Source organism: Sclerotinia sclerotiorum, genomic scaffold (genome assembly GCF_000146945.2).
Source record: "Sclerotinia sclerotiorum 1980 UF-70 scaffold_10 genomic scaffold, whole genome shotgun sequence".
Taxonomy (NCBI): Eukaryota; Fungi; Ascomycota; class Leotiomycetes; order Helotiales; family Sclerotiniaceae; genus Sclerotinia; species Sclerotinia sclerotiorum.
The window spans coordinates 257,509-270,576 of NW_001820826.1; the positions used below are offsets into that span (position 1 = coordinate 257,509).

A 13,068-nucleotide genomic window follows, 5' to 3' on the forward strand; every position below is an offset into this window, starting at 1 on the left:
ATTGGCTGGCTGGTTGTATGTAATCTTATGTAGCTTGTTTCAGCGTGTTGAGACTTTGAAAGAATATTGAGAGTGTGGAGGGAGCTCGCTTTTGGGGGAGGTGAGGTTTGGAGGGAGGGATGAGGGGAGGGATGAAAGAGAGGAGGAGGGCAAAGGGGGGGAGAGAGGACTAGGTAGTAGAAGCTAGGATATACTGTAGCAAAATTAACAGGGAAAAATATATTAATATATAGATAGATATAGATATAAGATTATATATATATTAATGAATTAGCTTAAATCGTATTTTTGGTTATGATTATTTTATACTTAATTACTCGGTTGTTACGACGGTATTCAGTTATGACTAAAACCCGTATCACATGACTAAACAAGGGGTCACGTGGTACCACTCGTCCCACCGATTTAAATCGAGGGGAACGGTGGGACATACGGCACGAGGGTCTATATAATCAAGATGGATTTCCTTTGTATAGAGCTTCGTGCTCAAGATCAATCATTTAGTATACTCTACTATTAGTTACGAATTGCATTATTGTCATTACTTTAAGTCCCTGCTTGACGCCTAGTTATAAACCACCTTGAGAGCCTAGAGCACTTCCACGTGATCTAGACGGCAAACCTCGTAACATCGGTATGATTATATAGAATAATTAAAAATTAAAATATAATCTTCAAAATTTAAAATATTTTATTTATTTATTTATTTATTAATAATCATGATATAATAATCACAAGCAAAAGAGCGCAGAGAAAGAAGAATAGCGAGTGAGAGGATTTTCGGAGTCATCTCTCCGGTGTTATTTGTAGATTATTGATTATTCTTTGAGGGTGGTGTTTGGGTGGTATTTATGATATGATAAATACCTAGTATAATATAGTATACGAAACCGAGAGGAAATTTTATAGATTTATAATGTCTTAATTTGGATATGTATACTAGGTATGGATGAAATCTATGGAGTAAGGATACCTACCTATAAATGAGTGCAACATCATAGAGTACACTGTATGTATAAAAAATTCACGATTAGTAATCCTACATATTTGTATGCATGTATGCAGAAGCAGATAGATGGATAGATAGATAGATAAGATGAATGAAAGAATGGATAGACGGGAGTAAAATAACGTGGCGGGGGTTAGTTATGTACCGTTGTAGGTAGGTACCTAGTTCTAATCAATCGACAAGACATATGTAGCACGGCCATAAATATTCGAACAACACAGTCACTGTACAGAGCAAGCAGATATTGAAAATATTCTTTAGTATATTTAATCCTGACATATAACAGTATTACAATATATGATGATCTTCCTCTAGTATGGATCTATCTAGGTATGTATTATTCTCCCGTTCCATTGCTTCGGATTATTATGCCTACGAAGCTCCGACGTGGTATTCGGATGTCTATTCCGCTGTATGTATGTGCGTAGATGTTGTAGATATGTATGTATGTATGTATGTATACTTGTACTTGAATCATAGGCAACGTTGATTGCTGGTTTTGGTGTTACTTCTTCATGGGCTGTATGTATGTATGTATATTGGTCGGTATATTGGTTGGTATACACTGTGGCATTGTTTGGCAGGATAATTAATTTCTTGGCGTTATTCGAGAGAGGCGCTAGATTTATGGTCATGTATGTGTCTATGTATGGTGAATATATGTGAGTGGTGTGCGAGTGTTGTGTGTAGTGCAAATAAATGTTCATGCAATTTGTTTGCACTTTTGATTGTAGTGATGCAAGCCATGCCATATATTTCCATCTTGTGCATGGAATGGTGTGGTAATGTGCGAAGAGAGGAGAGATGAGATGGGTTTTGTGGTAGGGGAGCTGGATGGATGCGGTGCAGGTAGTGTCGTAGTGCCCGATATGGAAAAGGGGAGGGGGTGAGTGAGTATGATTGGTTTGACTGGGGGTTAGATGGAGGTCGTTGAAGAAAGGTTGCATTGATGAAGGGGTTTATGATTGGGCAAAAGACCATCCTGGCACCTACTGCCGGGACCACAACATAGACCGGCCGGCATTGAAAATCTTCAGGAGAAATAACTTGTTATCAAAGCTGCATCATGACCGTTTCGTCGTCAAATACCTGTACCTTGCAGTATTGCATGCATCCCATTTCTTGGTACTCGTTTGAGGATTCTTTCTCCTTTCTGCAGTTTTGTGACGCGATAGGTACGCACTGTCTTTTATCTTTACTGTGTGTATAGTTGCAGTACCCATGCACATGTGGATATATATATGTATATGTAGTAACACGCTGTGCATGTGTGGAAAACCGAGATTGGAAATCAAGATGGCTGTTTGGCTAGAATGGGATGGGATCTTCAATGAGATAGACGCTGAACGAGCTATCCTGTAAATACACAGCGTTACTTTGATAGATGATGATTAAACCTTCTGGTTTGTGGACTTGGAACTAGATAGATTGAAACCTACATTGTATTTAGATTGTCATTGAGCTGTTGTGTTAGTTAGATAAGATAGATAAACATGTTCTGTATGTGATTTGATCTACAATTTGAATACGAATCCTAGCTCCCAGAGATATTCGCTGTGCAATGTGTGTTTTGGCAGACCAGGCACTGTTGAATCGTTTGGGTACAAACTGGCGGATGGTTAGAATGGATATGTATTGTTGTTGATGTTTTGATTATGTTGCAACTGGAAACACTGGCGAGACGAAAGTAGGATCGAAGTTAATGGCATTGGCGGATTATTGCTTATATCATTGCATTGTGGCGATCGGTGATTAGCAGGTTTGAATAAATGTCGATACATGTATTCTCATTTCATTGGGCGCGGATGAAGATGTAACTGCTAGCCTCTGTAACAATTGCAACCTCCCGATGGGGGCAATCTTCAAGTGCGGGGACAGGATCTACATTGAACGGTCTAGAACTAGAAGAGAAGGGAAATTTTGAAGCTGAAAACTGAAAATCGAGGAAATGAACGACGTGGGGGTAAGTGAAGAGTGGAATGCAAAGAAGAGAGGGGTGGCTTGCAATGAAGATGTTGTGCATTTGGTGTTTTCCTATATCAGATAAGCCACCGGTACCGAGATGCCGTTAGAGAGCTCCCAGCAGCTGCTTCAAGTGTTTTGTGTAGTTATTTGTTAGATGATAGCTAGTTGTAAAACGATACATGCAAATATGTGAATAACACGATTAAAAGGTATATTGACTGAGCCAGCCTCGACATAATATGCTGTGACCACAACAAAAATAAGCTCAGAGAAGACATGAAAGATTAAATGGTGTTGTATTCTGAAGCTTAATCTAGACTATGATCCAAATTTTGTTTCCCCAAGGGATTGGGATTAGACATCCAAAAGCATAGTTAAGGAGGCTTTGCAGTAGCGAGGTAGCTCCAGCTCTTGCCTCGAAAACTACCATTGTATATTTTTGTGGGCATACACGTTTAAATTTAAAACACTCAAAACCGATATACTGAACAAATGGGAGCACTGTCCACATAGAACGGCGGTGAATCGTATATAATTCAACACACATGTTAGATACTAAGGCGGACAACGATCTTTGGCTAATGGGGTTTGATGTATGTAACTTCGGCTCGGGTGCTAGATGCAAGGGCGATTATTGCCGCCATGCCGATAGAGTGCTCATTGACCACAAACGGAGGGCCCAATCCCTTCAAGTAAGGGGGTTGGACCAAAGAAGGTCGACTCGCTTTATTGGTATCATGTAGAAGCCACCCAAACAGCATAGTTTAGAAACTCCTTAACTCTGAATCGTCCAAAACAATATCAATGCCTTTAGCCGTGGGGGTACTAAGAAATGCATAGTACACGAGATATACCTCATTCACCGATCCAAGGTACTCGCCTCCCCTCAAACCCTCGAGGAATCTTGCATCGTCAATGCTGTTCGCGGGTAGAACTGCACAGCGGATGGAAATGCAGCGGTCAGCTATGCGAGATTGATTGATTTAGTACCAGGAATACCATGATATGTATCTAATAGTGTATGTTGCTTTAATTGAATTGATAACAGGAATGCCATGACCCGCATGAGAAATGGGGAACATCATAAAATGCTGGGGCGTATTCCCCGCATAAAACGACTTCCTTAGAATGGGAGGAATCAACACCAAGACAGCTGACAAATCAAACCATAGACTTTCAAAGCAAACGTGTAATAAATCGAGGCAAAATCAAAAGAAAGGCACTCGTCCTATTCTAATACAATGATACATACTACACGACCCCAGTCAAGCATGCCCTTGCTTCGAAACAGTAAAATGGACTAGCTTTTCCCCCGTGAAACTGGCGACATAAACGCTTCACCATAGGCGACTCGTTGTGGAACAATCCAACTTTGATGACTACTTAGAGTCTCGCATGCAAGTGGTTGGGGGTAAAAGACAAAGATCATGCCATGGCATATACATACCTTGGCGCGCGTCCATATGCAAGCCACGCTCCTAGCTATTTCCAAAGCGGATGATATGATGACAATGGTATTCACTTGAAGACGAAGGTGGTGCCAATTATAGGGAGAAGGGAAGAATCGGCACAGTCTTTATCTTCTTTGCTTGCGCGCAGCCCCAGGCCAAAGAGGGTTGAACCTTTCCAGAAAAATTGAGGTCCGTAATCGCAATCATGCATCAAGCCCCTCGCTCTCCATCAATCTCTTCTCTTATTTTTGTTTGCCAGATTCTTAAACCTTGCTCGCACGTTATCCATGTTTATCCATGCAACTTCATGCTATCCAAGTTCCAACCCTTTTCCTGCACCAGTTGTCAACGAAACCCTGTCTCCCTATCGACCATCTCTTCCTCTTGTGCGTGGGTTGTTTATCTTCAGTCTGCATCTGTATTGAATTGTCGAAGAAATCAAGCATGAATTGTGGAGGCGATGTGGAATGAAGTAGAGTATCTGAATTTTTGAGAAAGGTTGTGTACCTAGGTAGGAAGACAAAAGAGCAATATCATGCATGGTACATGATGAAGGAGGAAGTGTGATCTCATTGGAGTAAAAAGCATTTTGGCGAGGTCTTTTCTGTGTAATAATTGGTAGATACCTAGTAATCATACCCCATGGCCCCCAGAAGCATCACCGCCAGTTGAGGTCACCTACCACCTATTTGTTGGGAAAATGATAGCGATGTGAAAAACCAGTAAGGTTAATCAATTAATTCACTTTGCAACTTCATTATTGAATGGCCCTCTACAGTATATTCACATTCACTGTGGTGTTTAATTCCGACCTCTTTCTCCGCTTTCTCCTCAACTAGCAAGCACCTATGAGAGTACGTACGTGACATGAATACATCTACATGCTGCACAAGCAAAGAGGGACCCGGTTAGCGATATTGTTCGAAGTTTTCGTGGATAACTTCAGCCTGAGGATTACATAAAAGACGAGGATCAACATCGACCAAACTGGTGACCAGTGCAGAAGTAGTATTGTACTCCACCTGGTGCTTTACAAAGTACATACGACCTAGCCCTCACAACTTCGTATCCTGTACCTTTTTATCTTTGCCCTTTCCACAAATCGCTGCTCAATTTGCATTTAAGATACCCTTTTGAGTGACGCTACTTTCGACGCAACAGTTCTAATACCACCCAAGCAAATCTTTCATCGGCTTTTTACTTCCTGTCTTTTGACGCACACCTCACTTGGCGGCAACGATCTTCGTCCGACTCCATACGACCACAGCTACTTGTTTACCTATTACATACAGTCGAAGAGGGTAGCAAATAATGTTACGATAGTATTGATACAGTCAGGATAGAAGTTATCGCCAGGTCGATTATCTTGCGCCTAGGATTTGCCATTCTCCGGACCGGGGTCCTCACAGATCCTCTCCGCGTAAGGATATACAGTACCATTTGAAGAGCCTTGCTTTACATACGAGAGGCCATGCAAGAACCTGTATCTGCAACCTCGCCGCCGTTCATTCTCAATCCAGATATGTCGGGAGCGGACTCTGATCCCGATTTCGAATTCCTCGATAGTTCACATTTACCCTTTGAGACAACCTATAGTCCAAACAACCTCTTCGAGGAATTCTCACACGACTCACCCCCTTACTATTCAGCATATGCAACACCAAGTGTTGCGGGCCACAAAAGTCCTGAACAACCATCGTTCATTAACACGACGATACTGCAGGCGCCTTTGTCAGCTCCATCGACAGCCTCACCGGCTGGCTCGTCCCAAAGCTCTACTTCCGATTCGATGGAATATAACAGAAAGTCTAGTTCGGATTCGTCACGATCTGCTTTGAATTCAGGGGCCGCAATGATTGGGGATGACGTAGACATGGGAGATTGGAAGGGCGACGATATGATCAAAGGGGAGAGCATTTCGACTTTTGATGACTACCCTGGAAATGGAACCATCAATCCGTCAGCAATGATTAACAATTTTGGGTTCAATGACAAGAGCATGGAAAATGATTTCGACTTCGACAGCGCGTCGAGTAGCCCAAGTCCTTTTGCGATAACAATGGATATGGAATCACCAGAAATGCCGACTATCAAGCATGATACCCCGCGCAAGATATCACCAATCGTTAGGAAAAAGTTCAGGAATCATAACAAATCAAATTCTGTAGGTCAATTTTTACTCACTGTTACGTTTCCAATATACAAATGTACTAACGTGTTCACCAACGGCAGCAACATTCCGCAGTACACTCTACAAATGGATATCATATGGGTTCACGGGAAACGTCGCCCTTGTCCGCAGCATCGACAAGTCAAGCGTCGTCCCCTGCACATAACTTATTCACCAACTCTCCGTCGCCCAATGCTGGGCTTGAATTTATGTCTGGCGCAATGCCCAGTGGGGCTCATGGTCTTCCTCCTTGGACAAATAGCATGGATTTACCTCATAACATGATGAGAACTCAAGTCCAGTTTAATACCATGTCATTCCAAAACACGCCTCAATACAAGGGCCGCCAGAATCCGGTTGCATCATATACGAAGCCGATTTTGACATTACACCCCACACCATTGAAGTCGCGCGTTGAGACTCAGATCCCCATCAAAATGACACTTTTCCCTGTTCCCCAAGGTGTTACCAAGCTCCATCTTCCAACACAAACTATTTCGAAACCCAAACTTCTCGTCAAACCTCCCCCCGAACGCTCGCCGGACACTTTGGAGCTTTATACCATGTTGGTCTGTTCTAGTGCAATGGAAAATCCCGAGATTCTCCGAAAGGCCTTAGAAAGAGCGGCGGCGCCTGAAGATTCTCCAAGTCACTCGTCGGACAGTGGATCTGATGAAGATGATGAAAGAAAACCGTTGAACGGGGGCGAAGTCTTGATATGTAGTGGCTGCATTACACGTGAGAGGAAAAGGGCTGCTCGAAAGAAGATAAAGAAGGTCGAGGAAGAAGAATCATGGCATAAAGACGAGGCCAAGCGAGTCATCGTATTCAATACTCACGAAATCAAGGACTGGCAATCGCCCACAAGTCAACCACCATCGGAAGCCACTGGTGACCGGCCTGAACCTATCGTACCTGATGGTGCCATGCAAGTTGATGCTCCGATGCGAATCGCATGTTATTGTCGACATCAAAATGAAAAAATTGGATTTCGAGTTATTTTTACTATCAAGGACTATCAAGACCGCCTGGTTGCACAAGCTATCACCTCTTCGATTATGATTACAGATGATCACAAGACGCATAACTTATTACCCATTTCTGGGCAGGTGTCTGGTGCGACCGATGGACAAATATATCCAGGTTCGACTCCGTATTCGAATGAAAGAAACTTTGATATGGCGTCTGGTCCTGTTCCCGGTATGCCTCCTTTCCGTGTTTCACCATCCGCGCCGGATCTTCAGAGCCTACCACAGAATTTCATGCCATACCCACAGCCAGTGACTTATCCAGCACCTAATCCACCTCAAGCAATTTCTACTGCGATCCCAACTCGGCAGATATCGCCACAAGCATCGCCTTTGACCCCATCTGGCGCTCCATTGTCTAAAAAACGCAAGGCCAGTTCTTCTGGTAAGGTTCCCACTGGTTTAGCAATGACTAAATTAGAGACCGGGCAGCTGGGGATGAGCGTTGGACCACATGTTTCTACCAACGCCACCACTTCTGCTATACCATCACCATTTACACCAAATCTTCCAAATTTCCCACCAAATGAGCACCCATTCTGTCAGCCTGTTCCAGTGCAACAATTTCCGTCGCATTTCAACACAGGTCCTCCTACTCCGAATAGCAATGATCAATTATTTATCCCGCATGGCCATCGACCTCAATCAACGGACAATTTGGTCATGCATCAACTCTTTTCGGCGCCTCCTTCAGCGCATCCTAGCCGCGCCCCGAGTCCGAATGGTATGCGCAATAATGTCCAAATTTATCAGCAACAGCAGCAGCAAGCTCAGATGGCACAAGCTGCGGCCAATGGAATATATGGCATGCCCATGAGTCTGAGCCCACAGCGGCCACCTGTGATTCATAAACTGATACCAAACGAGGGACCGAAGGCTGGAGGAATAGAAGTTACCTGCTTGGGTAGTGGATTTTCTCAAGGGTTGGAAGTCATGTTCGGTGATGCTAAAGCAACAACGACGACATTCTGGGGTGAGACGTCTTTAGTATGTCTTTTGCCCCCGTCTGCCATTGCCGGTACCGTGTCGGTCACGTTCACACACCAGCATCAACAAAGGCAGCAATATCCAACACCACCAATGCCAAAACAAACGGCATTCTTCAAATATGTTGATGACGATGAACAACAGATCATTAGAACAGCTCTAGCCGTATTAGGTCATAAGATGACCGGCAAAATGGAAGACGTGCGTGATCTTGCTAGAAGAATTGTGGATGGTCCTTGGGGAGCACCATCAGGCCAATCTCCGCCGAGCGGAGGTGGATCCTCACAACATGGTGGCGGATTCAATGCGGCAAGTTTTGGCGTCGATGTTGAAGCGACACTATTGAGATGTCTGGATCTTATTGATCTCGATGATAGTCCGACCAAGCCGCGATTTAACCTACGTAGAACCTCTGGGCAAACAATGCTTCACCTCGCTTGTTCAATGGGACTTCACCGCTTCGTCGCTGCTTTATTGGCACGAAACGTGAATTGCGAACCACGAGACAAAGGTGGATTCACGCCTATGCACTTCGCTGCTCTTCATAACCACCCACAAATTGTTCGACGACTCATCCTCAGTGGTGCCGATCCATTGATTAGAAGTCTCCAAGGATATGCTCCTGCAGATATGACAGCTTCCGAGGAAGTCCATCGTGCCATTCGCAGAGTGGAACATCATTCAAGGAGACGAAGTGGTTCTTCATTGAAAAGTAGAACCAGCAGTGCCACATCATTACGATCATTATGGCAACCGCCAAATGCAGAGATACCTAATGAAAGTGGCATCAGCGATAGTGACGACGAGGATAGCAACGAATATGAGGACGAGGACGCCGATGTTGAAACCGAGGCTGACGGTGCATTCTTGATGCGGAGTAGGCAATCTAGGGGGTCAACTGCAGGGAAAATATCGAATGATGCTATTGAAGCAACTAAAACCCCTGTTTTGGAACTTCCTGAGGTCGAAGCAGATGAAGGATTGGCGTCTCCAACATTAGCCATGACCGCAATCCGAGACCAGATGTTCGCGCAATTCACACAATTCACAGCTCAGATGCAGCATCTACAACAAAGCTTCCACAATGGTATGCATCTTGGTCTCCCAACCCTACCTCAGATGCCTCAAATGCCTCAAATGCCTACTCTTGCAAACCTTCCAGGGTACCAAGCTTATCTACCAAGCCCAATGGCCCGTCGCATCGCCAGCCGTCCGGACAGTCCTAACCGTCAAGAGGGCGCCAAGGAACAAGGTAACAAATGGTGGGATCTTTTCTCCGGTAACGTAGCTGCTGCACCACCCGCGTACGAAGACATCTTCCCACAAAATGATATGGATGTGAAACGAGCTTCCGCAGAACAGGCAGTTGCGGACACCATCGCAGACAACAAATGTACTCAAGTCTTCGATCAAATGGAAACACAGGTTGAAGCAGCGACATCTGTAGTCCACGCAGAAAGTTCAACAGCTGCTATGATTAGGAGACCAATGCCTATGGGCACCCTTAGAATCGGCGGAAAGGAAGTAGTTACGGTGGAGCAACAGAACCAAATACAATTGCTACGTCAAGCGAAATTGAAGAGGGTTAGGAGTGATAGGAAACTATTTCTTATCTGGGTATGTTCTTGTTTACGTTACCTTTTCTTGTTCTCGTCACACTTTTCTCCTTCCATCCACTGTCATTTCAACATTCATCCAAAAACATTTCCAGACTAACAATTCTCCCCACAGATCCCCTTACTCCTCGTAATGATGCTCGCTACATTCCACACTCGCATCCCTGCTGTTTGGTCCCGTGCATCTTATGTTTTCAACTCTCTCACAGATCGAAACCAAAATCAGGGGCGTGTGATGGAAGTATCATAATTGCTTGTAAAAATCACAGCATCTTCCCTGATACTGGCTAGCCTCTCTTCTGTCTTTTTTTTTTGGCTCACGTTTTTTATATCTTTTTATTCATCCCACGTCACGTCAGGTTACCCCTCGATCGCCTTTACCCCAGAAAGGTTGGATCTCTAGTACTTTGTTTATTATGCGTTTTAGCGTTCATGATGATTTTGATTTTGATTTTGCTTTGATGGTAGTATGATGGCTGCTTGCTTGCTTGCTTGGGATTGGCTGGTTTCTGGGCTTTACCTGTATGGGATAGTTATAGGAAGGATGGATGGAAGGACGGATGAAATGAAAGGAATGGGTAACTATGATAGATGCATTGGAATGATGAATGAATGGATATATGGATATATGGATGGATAAGAATAAAAATGAAAGATGAAAATCTCAATTGTTTGTTTGATCCAGCGGATGAGATATCTTGGAAGATAGGATGAGGCAAGCCATGTAGTTCAGTTCCGTTGCGTTCAGTCCAGTTCAGTTAGTCATATCATGCATGCATGCATTCATTCATTCACCAGCGGGATCCCGATTCCCATCATAAAGTGGGAAGTTGGAAGTGGGAAGTGGAAGTGGAAGTGGAACCTTTTTTCTTTTTTTTTTTTTTTGCTTTTTATTTATCAACATTCGGTATTTGTTCTTCTGGAATAGTCTAGGTATTTAATGTACTAATGGATGGATGCATGGAGAGAGATTATCACGATATATCGAATCGTATTAGGTAGCTAGTTAAGTAAGTAGGTAGGTAGGTGGTTAGAAGAGAGAGATAGTAGTAGTAGTAGTAGTGCAAATGATAAATTTGAAATACACCGTCCATACCATATTCATATCAACAACCATCTGAAATACAATGAAAAGACCTCCACTCCAATTCGAGTTGAACCTCGGGGGAGACGAGAAAGGAAATCCATTCCTTTGAAGAATAGAAAAATTGCCAGGTATTCCATTTCCATCCATTCCATTCCATTCTACCCCTCCCGTTCCCTTTCCTTTCCTTCCCACCCAATCCCAACCCCATCCCCGATCCAGCCCTTCTATCCTCCACTCTCCTCAAATTACTCGCCTTGAAAATGCACATGCATTAAAATGTCCAAAGACTAAAAGTGCTCGCTCAACTCACTTTGACTACCTATGTTATGCTATGCGAATGAATGCAATGATGCCCTTGCAAATAGGCAAAATAAACAAACGTTTTTCTCATATCAGTCGTAAAAGAGTCAAGAGATGTGAACAAAAGAAAAATTAAAGAAAAATTGAATCAAAATATTATTAGGTGTATTGCCGTTAAAAAGAAGCGTAGGGGTCGTAAATGAATTTCGTAGAATTAGTACAATATCAAATCATCATGTCTGTCGTAAAGTCGTAACACATTCGGGTGAATGTTAAATTGTTGCTTTTGCTGGGGTATTTTCCTCGTAGGTTCTGTATGTAGCTAGTTGTATTTAAAGCATGGCGTGTATGGATCGGAGAATCATTTAAAAGATCTCGAGATCTTCAGGCCAGTCTCCGGGTTCTTTGGTCGTTTGTGTTCGTTGCGGTCTGGAATTCCTGGTATGAAGCATTTCACCACTGGGGAGGCGGACATGTTGGGGGATTCTGGGTACCGGGGGAGCTCCGTAAAAGTCATTTGCGGAAATGGGTTCTCGATCGTCAGCGTTGTATTGAGATTGTTGAGATAGAGATTCCCTCGGCTTAGTATAGCTGAGGAAATCACCATCAGTCTTGGCGGGAGGCGCATCCTTGGGAATCCTGAGTTTCACGAGAATGCTTCTGGGTCTCTCGGTTTCATGACCAGGAGCAGGATGTCGGGCTGTTGGATTGCGAGCATTGTCCGAGACAACTCTCTTTTCGGGGGTAGAAGGGCCGGTGTAAGGACTTTTCTCATTGATTAATTTCCGGGTTCGGCTACTTCTCACCTTCTTGAGCGGTATGATATCGTGATCGGAATCAGATTCGGATTCGGGTGTGGGTCTAAAGGCACTATCTTTCTCAGCAATCTTTTTCTTCTTTATTGCGCGAGGTCGACCAGCCTTTGCCTCTTCAACACTGGCTTGTTGTGAAAGAACACGCGAAGTTGTGGACTTGACTTCAACCGCCATCTTGGCACCAGCAGCAGATCCGCCAGTGATAAAACCTTGGGGATGGTAGCTGTCAGACATATCGGTATCAGATTCAATGCTAGATAGCACATATTCTGACCCCTCTTCTGGCACTGTAGTGGAAGCCTGGCCCGCTTGTACACTACGAAGCTGATTCGTCTTGAACAAATCAGTTGGCCCAGTCGAAATATGATCCATGCTATCTCGTGTTGTAATAGCTTTTCCAATGTTGTGGTAATCCTCATCGTTATTGAAGTTTGCTTCAGGATCAACGTAGCCGCTTAAAAGTCGCTCAGAAGGAAGGGTCGCTAGAGCACCAGGTACAAAACGCGTTCTACCATATCGGTCGGATGGGGGAGGTAGTGGACGTGATGCCTGTTGATGGTATGGTTGCTGGTATGATGGTTGGTGAGATTGACTTTGTTGAAAATCAGGGGGCTGGTATATCTGTTCCTCAGCAAGCGGC

General features: G+C 43.9%; 5 protein-coding genes across 5 annotated transcripts; 2 read left to right on the plus strand and 3 right to left on the minus strand.

Moving 5' to 3' along the window:
- Positions 1–1,377: 1,377 nt before the first annotated feature.
- SS1G_07620 (predicted protein) lies at positions 1,378–2,371 on the plus strand (the record flags this gene model as incomplete). The annotated part of the gene is made up of 3 exons (XM_001590946.1): positions 1,378–1,425; positions 1,490–1,539; positions 2,263–2,371. The coding sequence occupies 3 exons, from the start codon at positions 1,378–1,380 to the stop codon at positions 2,369–2,371; spliced, it is 207 nt and encodes a 68-aa protein (XP_001590996.1).
- A 1,181-nt stretch (positions 2,372–3,552) lies between these two features.
- SS1G_07621 (predicted protein) lies at positions 3,553–3,735 on the minus strand (the record flags this gene model as incomplete). The annotated part of the gene is made up of 1 exon (XM_001590947.1): positions 3,553–3,735. One exon carries the CDS (start codon positions 3,733–3,735, stop codon positions 3,553–3,555), a length of 183 nt encoding a protein of 60 aa, XP_001590997.1.
- A 3-nt stretch (positions 3,736–3,738) lies between these two features.
- SS1G_07622 (predicted protein) lies at positions 3,739–4,437 on the minus strand (the record flags this gene model as incomplete). Its single annotated transcript, XM_001590948.1, has 2 exons — positions 3,739–3,938; positions 4,422–4,437. 2 exons carry the CDS (start codon positions 4,435–4,437, stop codon positions 3,739–3,741), a joined length of 216 nt encoding a protein of 71 aa, XP_001590998.1.
- Positions 4,438–5,947: 1,510 nt separating this feature from the next.
- SS1G_07623 (hypothetical protein) lies at positions 5,948–10,476 on the plus strand (the record flags this gene model as incomplete). Its single annotated transcript, XM_001590949.1, has 3 exons — positions 5,948–6,589; positions 6,658–10,227; positions 10,342–10,476. 3 exons carry the CDS (start codon positions 5,948–5,950, stop codon positions 10,474–10,476), a joined length of 4,347 nt encoding a protein of 1,448 aa, XP_001590999.1.
- A 1,502-nt stretch (positions 10,477–11,978) lies between these two features.
- On the minus strand, positions 11,979–12,800 carry SS1G_07624 (predicted protein; the record flags this gene model as incomplete). The annotated part of the gene is made up of 1 exon (XM_001590950.1): positions 11,979–12,800. One exon carries the CDS (start codon positions 12,798–12,800, stop codon positions 11,979–11,981), a length of 822 nt encoding a protein of 273 aa, XP_001591000.1.
- Positions 12,801–13,068: the final 268 nt, after the last annotated feature.